Raw genomic sequence first — 13,369 nt, 5'->3', positions numbered from 1 at the left:
GAAAAAATCTTAAGACGAATCTTTTGAGCCTAATTAGTCCATGATTAGCCATAAGTGCTACAGTAACCAACATGTGCTAATGACGGATTAATTAGGCTTAAAAATTCGTCTCGCGGTTTTCAGGCTAGCCGTGAAATTCGTTCTTTTATTCGTGTCTGAAAACCCTTCTGACATCCGGTCAAACATTTAACGTGACACTTCTTTCAAAGATTTCCCAATATAAACACCACCTGACACTGACCTGAACGTGGAATCAACGGTTTCTCCTGTTACTGCCCGAGACTTTGAGATGACCTAGTACAATTTTGTTTTGAGTTGGAGACTCTCACCGAGTAAATTCAGTAACACAAAGCAGCCATTGGCACAATATTAGTCTGCTGCTGCATATGCATAGGGCATAATACTGATGAAATTTAATATACGGCAAGTTTTTTCCGTATTGATTCCTTCTAAGGAGCATAACGCAGACCTAATATGTAGGGACGGAAACAGTTCCAGCCAATCTATCCAATATTCCAAATCAGAACCAATCAACTTAAATATTTTGCATGACCAGTTTTTAGAATAATAAGTGAAATGATGTGCTTAGGTCCGACTCCCATTATTTATACTACCTTTGTTTTATATCGTAAGACTTTCTAGTCTTCTCTAGATTTATTAATTAATAAATATACATAATTTATATATATATATATATATTCATTAGCATCCATATAAATGTATACAATACTAGAAAGTCTTATATTGTGAAATGGATGAAATAATAGCTTTTTACCCCCTTCCCCACCCCCCAAAAAAACTTAAAAGATAGCGTCAACTCTCAAGAAAGCTAGCTAAGCCCAAAACGAGACTCTTCTCTTTTCCATTCATAGATACGCGAAATATTTCTCCTTCCTCTTCCTCTTCCTCTTCTGTTTTAAATTATAAGATTTTCCAGCCTTGTCTAGATTAATCCAATAATAAATGTATGTGTGTGTATATATATAATCTATAAAGTCTTACATCATGAAACATAGAGGGTATGTTAGTAACAATCTCAGAAATCCCTTTATTGAATTATATTTCATACCTTTTCAGATTTCTTTAGTTATTGTTGAAACCAGAGTAAGTCAGTAAGATAGGGCAAACTATAAATAAACTGCACCGATAGACCAACTAAAAATGGCAGATAAAACAGTAGAATGTAGCAAGAGTTTGCACCATTCTAAAGACAGACGCAGCATTGGCCATAGTGCACTTGTTGTGGAATGTCAGAACAAATGGAAAAGTTATTGTCTGGTCGAGAAGTGTTGTTTGGGTGGACTTAAAGGACAGCCCAACAATTCTTCTTGCATGACCCAAGTGCCCAGTCACTCTAATAATTAGAAAAATGGTGGGATATTATGGTGAGGCACTAGTGTATATATTCTTTGTTCCCTAGAATATCCTTAGTCTGGTAGAGGGTTGGCTCGCTAAAATTCTCAGGTGATATACAAGTAAACCTGAGCAAAATGGCCCGTTGTTTAGGGCTGATCTGAGCTTAGAAATTCAAGATCAGAAGCAGGCTATGATGATCCAATCTCCATGTCCAAGTTGAGCTAGACAAGTTTCCACAGCGTAAAATGTAGTGAGTCCTCTGAAAGGCTTGTTAAAGTTCACCCAGTGAAAAAGTTGGTCATAGAACAAACAATTCAACAAATCGTGGAGCCAGCAATCTATTATATATATATTATATATACAAAGTAACAGGAAAAGGAGGCTCCACGTTACTCCTCACGGGCTAGAAATTCTAAGGTTAATCGGAGAAAAATTTTAAAAAAATAAAACATCAATCGGACAAGCAAGGAAAACATCAATCGGACTATGCATGTATTGTTTAAGTTACGTAGGAACAATAGGAAAAACAAAAAAAGATCGATTAGACTGTACATGTATTGACGTAGAAAATTTGGACTCTTTTCTATCGGAAGCATGTTTTATATTTGGAAAACAATAGTCATTTATGGTCTCTCACCAACTAGGAGCTATACAAGTATTTGTTTGCTAATTATACTGACTACACACTATGTTCACTCTGACGGTGTAAAAATCATCAAACTAATGTCAAAAATAAAAAATAATCAGAGATCAACTAGAAATACGATTTTTTAAAAAGTATGAAATCATGAATAACAATTAAAATATGAGTCCACGTAGAAATACAAATTCCAAAAAGGTAAAATTCAGATAAAAATTTAAAATTAGTATTGAGATAAGAGTCCAGGTAGAAATACAATTTAGGGAAAAAAAACTAAAATTTGGATTCAAAACTAAAAATAATCACAATAGAGAGAAATGTTTCTACATGGACTCTTATCTATTAATTAAGAGAAAAATACAGGTGATTAAATTGTATTTCAGAATAAAAAACTGGGAAAACTAAAAGACAAGTCTATGTAGAAATATAATTTCACATTAGTTGAAAATTGTTACACATGTTAATTAAAGAAAATAAAAATAGCTTTATAATTCATTTAAAAATGCAACTAACAAATGATATTTAATTCTCGAAGCTATACCAACAACGACGAAATAAAATATAAGAATATTGGTAATAAATAATATTCTGATACTAAGAAGACATCACTAATATTCTAAAGATAAAGATGGAAAAATGAAGATAAACAAATATACAATAGATGTTAGATATCATTAATTTATTTTATAAATATGACAATAGTAAAAGATCCATCACTTTTGTTTTATATACATATGAATTACTATGTCAATAATTAAAATATTAAACATATAAATTTGGTCAAGTCAAGGCAGAGTTTAAATTATATTGCCAATTTTAATGTTTTTAAAAATAAACATAAAACATATATGTAATTATGAGAGAGAAATTTATAATGATGCTACACGCGCAATATGCGCGGACCACCATACTAGTTCGTAATTATAACACAACTCAAGATGTTAGAAAATTAGTGGTAACCAGCAGGTTAACATCGGTTTTTCAAAGCAAGGTTGGGAAGCACTTATGTATGAAATTGCAAGAAAAATATGCAGTGGTTGACACTTCACAGTGTATTTCAAAATATATGTGCAGTTTGGAAGATCTAATATACTGCATCAGTGAAAAAGCGTTATAAACTTACAACAAAAGTAACCAAAACACTTCTGCATCAGGGAAGAAATTACCAGACCAACAAATGAAAAACACCCAGTCTACACCCTCTTTCCTAGGAATTGCTATCAGCCTCAGTCTCTGCAGTCTCATCTGAAAGTCATACAAAAAGAAGTTCCTGAGAAATGCTCAAACTAAGAGATTCTAATAGACAGCACTAACATGTACCATAAATTTAACATCAATTATAGTTATTATATAATAGTATTTGCAGAAAAGACGTGCTTGAGAGATGGAGAAAAGGTGTGTATTAACCAGGTTTCACCTCTAACACCACTTAAACCAGCCTATTCACCACTAACTGCTTTATTAAGATGGTTCTAAGGTCTAACAAAACATATTTGAAGTGAATGGTGACAGCGCCAATGGCTAACAACGTTTCAAGTGATAGGTAATAGGCAGGTAGCAGTGTGGCACACCAGACGTGCCACTATTATAAGGATTGTGCCGGGATTTCCCGGAGTTCTGGTTTAGTCCATTTCTCTCCCTTAGCAAAGTGTATTGATTTTATGGTTTTCATGGATTCTAAGCAGTCTCATTCTTCTTATTCTTAAGTCCAATAATTAGGACCTAATTAACCTTTAGCCAAAAATTTAACCGCCATTAGGTGAAGTCATTTCCTATTTGCAAATTGCTGGGCTGCTCCTGAACACTGAATGGAAACACTAGGGAGATGCAAAACCACGAGTAAAATACAGCAATACAGACATTGCAGGTCTACCATGAGCTACCATAGGTCTAGTCTAGGTGGATCTCCAAGCATGCTTCTAAAATAAACCATTGAATTATGTCCTGGAGTTATGGGATCTTTCAGAAGAAAAAAATACACACATTTGCATGGTAATTTTGTAAGGTGGAAAGAATACGATAACTGTCTCAAACAAAGAATAGCTCTATAAGTCTACAAGACTAAAAGGCATTTATCCATCCTTAGTAACTAAAGTGATGTTCATAGACAAAAATGGCTATGCTTTCTGTTTCTTTTCCACTGTATCTTTATCAGCATACGTATTTAGCATCGATCAATTCAGGATATTTACAGCAGAGCATAGCTAAGAGTTAAGAAAATTACTACCTCCGTTTCAAAATATAAGCATTTTTAGGTTATTTAGCATATATTCCATTTAGTCATTTCAGTGGTCAATTTTTTAATTTTGAATTGATTAGATTCTCTTTTTAAACATCTGACTGGCTTTGCAATCATTTGAATCATTGAAATTATGGGAATCGGTGCATAAATGTTTATATTGTTGTACAAAATTTGAATTCTAGAAATACTTATATTTTAGAACGGAAGGAGTGCTATGTACCATTCAATCGGAACAATTCATATCCTAACTATCAACTTAAACATGTAAAATAAAGGGTCACTGGATAACATCAGTTGCTCATTTCACACATGCCTAGCATAGAAATAATAAAAAGACACCTGAATGCATAGCTATGTACCTTGAGCAGCCTCCTCTGCGCTTCCTTCTTCCTCTTGCACCTCCTCTGCTTCCTCTTCACCATCGTCCTCGCCATCGGTATCACCCTCGTATTCATCAAAGACCGTGGCGCCGTACCTGGAGTTGAGGTAGTCAATGGCGGCCGGGGTGAAGAAGAGCTTGCGGGCATCGAGGATGTCGTATAGGTTGAGAGTCCTTGGGGTTAGCATCTTGAGGGAGCCAATGTTCCTGCCGCTGAGCCGCACATTGTCGGTAAAGTCCGTGGCGAAGAACATGGCCTTCTGCTTGGGGTCGAGCCCCCACCGCTGAAGCGCGGCCACGAAGTCCCTGGTCTTGGGGCCCGAAGAGAACTCCTCGTCGAACTCCTCCACGACGAATGCATCTTCTGCCACGGCCGCACTAGCGAGCGCAGTGGAGATGGCGAGGCGCTTCTCCTTGCGGTTGATCTTGATGGACCAGTCCCGGGGCTTGGGGCCGAATATGACACCACCGCCGGGGCGGAGCGGCGTGCGCGTCGACCCGCGCCGCGCCTTCCCCGTCTTCTTCTGCTGGTAGGGCTTCCTGCCGCCTCCCCTGACTTCGCCGCGGGTGAGGGTGGACGCCGTTCCGCGGCGCTTGTTCTGGCGGTCGGTGATTAGGCCGCGGTGCACGACGGCGCGCGCGGTGGAGGGCGGCGCGGACTTGAGGTCGAGGGCGACCTCCCCGACCTTCTCCCCGGAGAAGGAGAGCACCGGCAGGGTGGCCGCCTCGGCGCGCAGCGCGCGGAGGACGGAGACAGCCGCCTTCTGCCTTCCGGCGGCGACGGAGACGCGCGGGGAGGAGGAGGAGGAGGATGGGAGGAACGAGGCGGGGGCAGAGGAGAGGAAGGGCGAGGACGAGGAGGAGAGCGAGAGGAGGAGAGTCGAGGCCACGGAGGAGGCGGCCATTGCGGCGGCTTCGCTGCGCTGCGCTGCGCTCGGTGGGGTGGACGACGGGGAAGCCTTGCCGCTGCAGCTGCGAAGCGGCCGCTTCTCTATCCCCTTATCCACGGAGGCGACCACCCCTACCGGACCCAGCCACACTCTCCCTCTCGCTAGTCTCAGCCAGTTGGTCGCGCCAAACCTGTAGATACGCACCACAGGCACAGACACGCACGCAGTACGCACACTACTGTGTTTGGATTGGTGATGAGATGTGTTTACAGATAAATGAGTTCAAGCAGCTGTTTAGTTCCAAAAATTTTTACCTAAAACATCACATCAAATCTCTAAACATTTAAATGAAGCATTAAATATATATAAACATTTAAACTAATTACACAGTTATAAAGAAAAAAGTGAGACAAATCTTTTGAGTTTAATTAGGACGTGATTAGCCATAAGTGCTACCGTAACCACATGTGCTAATGACAGATTAAACCGTAACCACATGTGCTAATGACAGATTAATTAGACTCAAAAGATTATTCGTCTCGCGGTTTCCAAGCGAAATCTAAAATTTGTTTTGTAATCAAACTAAGTTTAATACTTCAAATGTGTGTTTAAAGTTTTGATGTGTTGTTTTTGCAAAAAAAATTTTGCAAACTAAACAACCCCAAATTTTCATTTTAAAGTTTTTTTTTTCTTTTGTTGGTTGGATTTAACAAACAAGCTGAATAGACTCAAGAAATCTGAAATACATGACTGGTGCATACGATTTCATTGCAACTTATTTTCCAATATCTCAATGTTCCATACTATACTTTACATAAGCAACACGGATATATATAGCCTACCCAACATGTAGCACCATTATTGGTTCCTACAGGAATCATAGTGGTAATTGTATAGACTACATCTTTAATCTCCTTTTTTGGAGAACCTACGGTCGATAACAGATAACTTAATATCTCCTAAAAGAGGCTCTTGTCAACTCTGCCCATCGCTTTTGTGGAAATATTCGGTTTTATGAGGCAACCAACTCTCATACAAATACTAGATCATCTTAATGACTTTGATGGTAACTTCTTAACCAGACTAGTGTTACCGGTTACCAACAATCGAGCACCCTTCACCAGTTCCTCCTTAATCATAAAAAGGAGAGCAGACGCAAAAACACTTTGCACAATTTTTGTGCTCATTCCCTTGTAAAGTCCTGACAGACCTTCATAACGTATCATCTTTGTGATCGCATCTAATGTGCCTGAAAGCAAGAAATTTTGCATAGCATATTTGGCAGTCAGAAGCATCCCCAAGTATTTTTTTTATCAGAAGAGAAATAAAGATTTAGGAGCAACGTTACTAGTATTTTTTTTATCAGAAGAGAAATAAAGATTTAGGAGCAACGTTACTCATTCAAGCTTAAAATTTTAAAATTGAAGGCTACCATGGTGTACCTTTGTAGCGATGTCTCTTATCATCGTCAATTATTTGCTTAGCCTGAAGTCTTGCCTGTAAAAAAACATGGTTCAACTTGATATGTCTGCTGTGCTCAAATATGAAGGGGATCAGCTGCTGCTGTAACTGGTGCTAAAACAATCACCTTCACAACTAGAAGAGGATATGTAACAACAGTGGCACCAAGTTTTGCAACAGCACCAAGAAGAAAAATCTGAAAAGGATTTACAGTGTGACATAAATAGTCTATAACATAACTACTTAAGAAATTGAAGCATATAAAAAATTCACAATGCTGAAGTGTTTTCAGCAAATCATCATGGTAAATGAAGTTAAGACATGAATATCATTAGTGAAAGAACAAATTTTCAAGTCAGCGTTACTGATAGGTTAAGGACCATCAGCCCCAGTGCAGCAAGGTAGCATGATGCAAATTGGTTATATATAAATATGTAGAGATGGTCCTAACCACCAGAAAAGACAAAATCTTACTTCAAGAGCAGTCAGTCCATCAGCTCCCTTCAGATTAGAGGCTCGTCTCTTTTTCAATTTCTTCAAAAGAGTCTCGTACAACATGAACTGGATTGCAGGATTGCTAACCTAATAACAGATTAAACATTTTATAAAGAAGCTGTAAAGCAAATAACTTAGCAAAATAAAATGTGATAAACATAATGCTTACCATAATAAGCGCTGGGACTACCCCTTTCCAGAAGCCAAAAGGACCAGCTTCTTTGTAAAGATCCTGAATCTGCGTTACACCAAGCCAGTCATTGATACCGCAAATTAAGTCCAAATAATTAGCAGGTATATATCGCTTGGTAACAGGATCAAATGTCACAGTAACCTTACAAGCATCAAAACCACTATAAACGAGGAACGTGTGCAAGTTTTACTCGGTTTTTAGAGTTGAGAGGCAGATTTTATCTGGTTTCACAATAGGGACAAGAATTAAACCAAACTACGATGAAAAATGAATGAGGCTTTTTTCAATGCAAGTAAGAACAGATGTTAGCTTTGGATCCGATAATCAGCATAGGTAATTGCAAGAATAGATTGCCTCGCCCTACAAGACAAATGGTCAAAGTTACATACAGCATGGATAGTCTTGTGAGGGATGTTTTCAACTGCTGGAGCTTCTATGGTCTTTTTTTTTGAAGGATCAGCTTCTATGGTCTTGTCAAGAACACATGTCAAATCCAGGGGACTTTGCTGTTTGCTCGCCTTCCGGTGAGTCTGTGGACAACAATGAACTATACTTCAGGATGCGCCACTAAATTTCTTACATTGAAAGCAGTCAGTTGAGATTGCTGATGCTTAAATCACACCACTAACAGACATATACTCCAATAATGTGAACTACTTACTTGCATTCGTGTAACAATAACCCAAATTGGGTTTGTGAGAAGTACATTAACACATCTGCCAAAAGAACAGCATTGAAGGTTGTTCATCATAAGTAAACCATTAAGCAAGAATGAGCTTCCATCTATTATACCAGAAAAAAAAAACAAACGCAATGCATAAGCCGATGGCAGGCGCACAAGCAGAATAGGATTACCCAGAAAGAGCAGCGACAGTGAGAGATTGGAGCATCCCGACGGATCCATCGCCGACGCCTCTCCTGGATCGCTGGAGGGCAGCGGCCTCCGCCCTACTCCGGAAAATCTGGTAGAAGTAGTAGTAGACACCCTAAAGACACAAAGTCGATTCAGAAGCTCGCACAGCTAATCTAATCCTCCAGACGAAGGCTGAAGGCAGAGAAGCGGGTGAAATCGAGCAGCAAGACGCAACCTGCGAGGCCGCGGTGCCGACAAGCGACGGCATGAGGCCGCCGTACAGACGCTCCCACCCCTCGTGCTTCACCACCTACCACAGAACACAGAAGAACCAGAGAGATCGCGGTAGCATTAGGCTCGGATCGGGTTAGATTGCTCGTCACTTCGCGTGAACACGAGAAAGGAATTAGGGAGGGGGGGAAGGAGAATTACCAGGCACATCTGGCGGACGGCGCCATCCTTGAACGCCGGCTTGGAGGGGTCGCGCTCCGTCTGCTGCCGCGCGTTCACCTGCGCCCAAACCCTCCCCGTCTTAAGAACAGCGGCGAAGGCCACGAACCACACAAGCAAAGCAATCAATGAATCGAGAAATCCGATAACGACGGAGGGGGTGGCGGCGTACGGTCTGGAGCGGGTAGGTGATGAGCTGGGCGATGATCCCGCCGCCGGCGCCGGCGACGCCGTTAATCAGCGCGTCCGACATCTCCGCGGCGCCCCACCTGCCCTCGCTCCTCGCCACCCGCCAGTAGATCCCCCGCGGCGGCGTGGTCCGACGACGCGAAAATTAATCTAATAACAAAGACTCGCTGCTCGCTGAAGTTTTGGGAAGACGGGCGCGCGGCGTGGTCGACTCGGCCTTGTCTCTCTTGCCTTTACGCCACTGCTTCTTCCCCTTCAAAATTTCAGACTCCGGACTGACCAAACACTTCGCCTCTTTTTAAATTGCTCGTCTTACGTTCAAAACACGGTCTTAATTCGACGGAGATGGAGTGCGTGCCAACAGTTAAAATTTAAGATTAGATTAGATTGGACTAAAACTATAAATAAACGAGTTCTTCGACTGCGAAATAGTTTGGGGCATTTTTCATTCAGGTTTTTGTTCAGATGAAGAGGAATTTGCAGAATATCTCATGGCTTGGCATGTTGCGAGGATGGCGCAGTCAGTCTGTAGTCTGCACATTTCATAGGAGAAGATTGGATTGGATAGCGACGTACTTCTCTCCTCCGTCTCACGAGAGTACATTTTTATACTATTTGTATTTATCGTTTTACCGTTTGTCTTATTATATGGTTAATATTTTTATTATTATTAGATGATAAAAATAAATAGTACTTTATACATAACTTTTTTAAAATAAATTTATAAAATTTGTAAATAAAATAATCGGCCCAGAAATTTATAAATATAGCTAAATTGAGAATAGTCATCGATAGTACTGTGGATTTACTGGAAGCATGGTTTCCTCGTGCTGTACGGGTTGAGTTCCTGGAAGTTGGAATATGCTGCTGCGGTGCTGCCCTTGATTTCCTGTCGGATCGAACATCGTTCTCATCTTCTTGCCGTCCAACTGTTTCACTGTCCCACTGTGGTCTACTCCATCCATCCGTCCCAAAATAAATTAATTTTTTACTTTTTATCTATAATTTTTAACTCTTCGTCTTATTTAAATTTTTTTACGATTGATATTTTTGTTTTTATTAGATGATAAATCATGAATAGTACTTTACGTGTGACTAATTTTTTTCTAATTTTCTAAAAACTTTTCAAATAAGACGGATGGTCACTTTTTGGGGACAAAGGGAGTACCTTCGGAAAGAACTCATGAGTCATGATTAGTACAATTGTAACTCATGATGTCGGACAATTTTTTTAGTCTTATTTTAAGCTGTTGGAATTAAATAGGCTTAGACCAGGGCATGTTCAACCCACATACGGTGGTTATCTCAGAACATCTCGAATCTATCATATAGACATTATATAGACAGTTAAAAAGACAGATCATATAATCTAGAGTCTATTTTATTGTCTATAAGTTATTTAATGTTTTTATGTAATTAAGATAAAATATAAATAAAATATTAAAAATTCATTGTCATTTATTCTTTTATGGAGCATGAGTTGCTGCTGTCGGCTGATAAGGAGACGACACCATCGTCTATTGGACAAATGTCACGCCCTGAGTTTTACCCTAGCTAAAACTCAATAAAATAATGCATTAAAAATAATTTGTTAATTAAAGTTCAGGAGAAAACTCAGTGTATAAATTAATTTAATTTAATTGGAACATTTTCGGAATATTCTAAAGTGTCACGAAAGTATTTTAAATTATTAACAGGACTTATATTTGAATTTCAGAGAATAAAATTTGCTTAAATAAACTTAATAAAAATCGGCAAAATTAGAGGCAATTTCTTTTTTTCCCCTCCTTCCTTTTTCTTCTTTTTCCCTTTTCCCTTTTTCCCTTTTCTTTTCCTCTTCTCTTTTTTTTTCCTTCCTGGCCGAGCTCCTCTGCCTCTCCCCCGTGTGCAGATCTCCTCCTCCTCTCCTGGCCGTGAGCAGCCCACCACCTCCTCTCTCACGGTAAAATCAATTCCAATTAATTGGAACTCTAATTCTTATCCCTTTGAAACCTTATCTACTCCTTTTTAATAGGAGATGGGTAACAAGATCTATCTCTAGTTTTCCCCTATAAGTACCCCCATACACCCTTGTCTCTTTTCCCCGTCTCCCTCCCTGTGCACCTCCAGTTGTCTCTTCCGTCTCTGCTATAGCTGTACCGCCCCCTATCTAGCAGCTGCGTAGCAAGCCACTAGCAGCCCTGCTGCATCCTTGTTCGCAGCACGTCGTCGGCTGGTCTCTCTCCACCAAATTTCAGGTTCGCATATATTTTATTCTTGCGAATCAATCTAAATTAATCTACCGTTTAATTGTTTAGGTTTTCTAGCCAAACAGCGAGGAATAACCGCAATCCGTCGCTGATCTCTCCACCAAACCTCAGGTTTGCATACGTTTTATTCATGCAAATCAATCTATCGTTGATCTATCGTGTAATTGCTTGGATTTTCTAATCTAATTAGCTAACGCGAGATTGATCTACAGTATGAAATTCAATTTCGTACACATAGATTGGTTTAACGTTAAAGTCATCTAATTCTAGTTTAGCGAGTCGTTAAATCTCAATTTAACGGGTCGTTAACTCCTGCCGTTGTTCCGCTAACAGTTCACGGTTTCACGTATCGAATCTAATTTGTCGTACGAATCTCTAATTCGTGTATGATTTGGTTCTGTCGTGTGAATGCGTGTACTGTCTGCAATTTCCCGAGTCGTGTCCCAACCGGCGCTCAAAGTCCGCATCACCTCCCTCGGCCCATCTCCTCCTTTCCTTCCCTCCACGCCGGCCTACCAGCCCATCTCCCTCCCTCACTCTCCCTTCAGCCTCCTCCTCCTCTCCCGCCGGGCCGGCCCATTTCAGCCCGCTCGATCTCCCCCTCTTTTCTCCCTCTCCCGCTGGGCCAGCCCACGGCTGCCTGCACCCGAGGTCCGGATCACCTCCCCCTTTCCCCAGGGTCGCCGACAGGTGGACCCCACCTGTCAGCCCCGTCGTCTCCCTCCAGCCGCCCACACCAAGCCACTGTCGCCGCCGTGCTCTCGCGCGCTCCGGCCATTGTTGTCGCCCCTTGGCCGGCCGTCACCCCCGCCTCGCCGTAGCCGACGCGACCCCGCCGTCTTCGGAGGCGTCTTCATCCTCCGGCGCCCGCCTCTCCCTAGTGTCGAGACGCCGCGCCAAGCCACTAGCCGTTGCCTCGCCGTGGCTGCCGTCGGCCGCTGCCTCGCCACGTCGCCCTCGCGCTTGCGCCGCCGCGCTGCGTCCGCCCAGCCTCCTCTACCTGCCACCTCGCTGGCGCCATCACGCTGCGGCGCTGCCACACCTCGCCGCCCACGCCGCCCCTCGCCTAGTAGCCGCGTCGCTACGTGTCCCGTCACCTCACCGACCGGCCACCGCTTTTCCCGTCGTCGGTGAGCACCTCTCTCTTCCTTCCTCTCTTTTTGCCATTCGGTCACCGCCACCAGCCCATGTGCCGCCGCCGCGCTCATGAGCCATCGGTCACCGTCGACTCGCCGTTCCAACGCCGTCTCCTCCGCCTCGCCGTCGCCGATGCGCCGCCGTCGACGCCGGTGCTTCCCCGGCCCTCACGCCCTGCTCGCTCGCTAGCCGTCGTGCCGCACGCCCGCTCGGCCATGCGCGGTCTTGCGCCGCTGGCCTTCGGCCGTGCGCCGCTCATCGTCAGTCCCTGTCCCCGAGCCGTCGCTGCGCCCATTGCCTTCCCGCCACCAGTCGAGCTCGCGCCTCACCTCCGGTCGCCGTCGCGGAGCCACGTCATCACCCATTCCCGCTCGACGACGACTCGACGCCGACTCGCTGCCGCCCTTCGCGCCACCGGTGAGCATCCTCTTCCCCTCTCCCTCCTTTTTCTTCCCTTCGGTAGCCGCCGCCGGCCCATGTGCCACCGCCATGCGCGTGCGTCACTGTTCGCCGCCGACGTGCCATCCTGGCGTCGTCTCCCTCGCCTCATCATCGCTGCAGCGGGCCTCCTCGGTCGTTGCCACCACGCCGCGCGACGCCAAGCCGTCGTCGCGCTGACACCGCCGCCAATCCCCGGCTGCCGTCGCCACGGTTTCCCCTCCCTCCATCCTCCTCTGCCTCCCCGTGCACGCGCCACAACGCCAAGCCGTCGTCGCGCACCGCTCCTCCGTCCTCTCCCCGTCGGATTCCTTTTCTCTTCTCAGCTGTCGCTGTGCGCCGTCGCCGCCGCCATCGGGCAATGCCCTCTCGTCGGCTCTCCCCTTCCTCACCTCGT

General features: G+C 43.3%; 2 protein-coding genes across 2 annotated transcripts; both read right to left on the bottom strand.

Moving 5' to 3' along the window:
- Positions 1–2,988: 2,988 nt before the first annotated feature.
- LOC102700783 (50S ribosomal protein L4, chloroplastic) lies at positions 2,989–5,657 on the bottom strand. Its single transcript, XM_006649738.3, has 2 exons — positions 4,598–5,657; positions 2,989–3,241 (listed from the first exon to the last, which is right to left on the bottom strand). The coding sequence occupies exons 1-2, from the start codon at positions 5,520–5,522 to the stop codon at positions 3,204–3,206; spliced, it is 963 nt and encodes a 320-aa protein (XP_006649801.2). The 5' UTR covers positions 5,523–5,657; the 3' UTR covers positions 2,989–3,203.
- A 595-nt stretch (positions 5,658–6,252) lies between these two features.
- LOC102703764 (peroxisomal nicotinamide adenine dinucleotide carrier) lies at positions 6,253–9,427 on the bottom strand. Its single transcript, XM_006651177.3, has 11 exons — positions 9,132–9,427; positions 8,942–9,019; positions 8,745–8,819; positions 8,512–8,642; positions 8,318–8,372; positions 8,046–8,186; positions 7,633–7,701; positions 7,443–7,550; positions 7,096–7,164; positions 6,950–7,004; positions 6,253–6,756 (listed from the first exon to the last, which is right to left on the bottom strand). The coding sequence occupies exons 1-11, from the start codon at positions 9,210–9,212 to the stop codon at positions 6,554–6,556; spliced, it is 1,065 nt and encodes a 354-aa protein (XP_006651240.1). The 5' UTR covers positions 9,213–9,427; the 3' UTR covers positions 6,253–6,553.
- Positions 9,428–13,369: the final 3,942 nt, after the last annotated feature.

The sequence above is a fragment of the Oryza brachyantha genome, chromosome 3, assembly GCF_000231095.2.
Source record: "Oryza brachyantha chromosome 3, ObraRS2, whole genome shotgun sequence".
Classification (NCBI taxonomy): Eukaryota; Viridiplantae; Streptophyta; class Magnoliopsida; order Poales; family Poaceae; genus Oryza; species Oryza brachyantha.
The sequence above is the reverse complement of the archived record's forward strand: the minus strand, read 5'-3'. Positions and strand labels throughout refer to the sequence as shown.

Bases quoted from the DNA above. Each gene is read 5' to 3' on its own strand.
- LOC102700783 (XM_006649738.3), bottom strand. From the start codon at position 5,522: ATGGCCGCCTCCTCCGTGGCCTCGACTCTCCTCCTCTCGCTCTCCTCC. The intron at 3,242-4,597 runs GTACATAGCTAT...TATGACTTTCAG, and splicing joins CGCAGAGGAGGCTGCTCAAG to ATGAGACTGCAGAGACTGAG.
- LOC102703764 (XM_006651177.3), bottom strand. From the start codon at position 9,212: ATGTCGGACGCGCTGATTAACGGCGTCGCCGGCGCCGGCGGCGGGATC. The intron at 7,702-8,045 runs GTATGTAACTTT...GGTGTAACGCAG, and splicing joins CTCACAAGACTATCCATGCT to ATTCAGGATCTTTACAAAGA. The intron at 7,551-7,632 runs GTAAGCATTATG...ATCTGTTATTAG, and splicing joins TAGTCCCAGCGCTTATTATG to GTTAGCAATCCTGCAATCCA.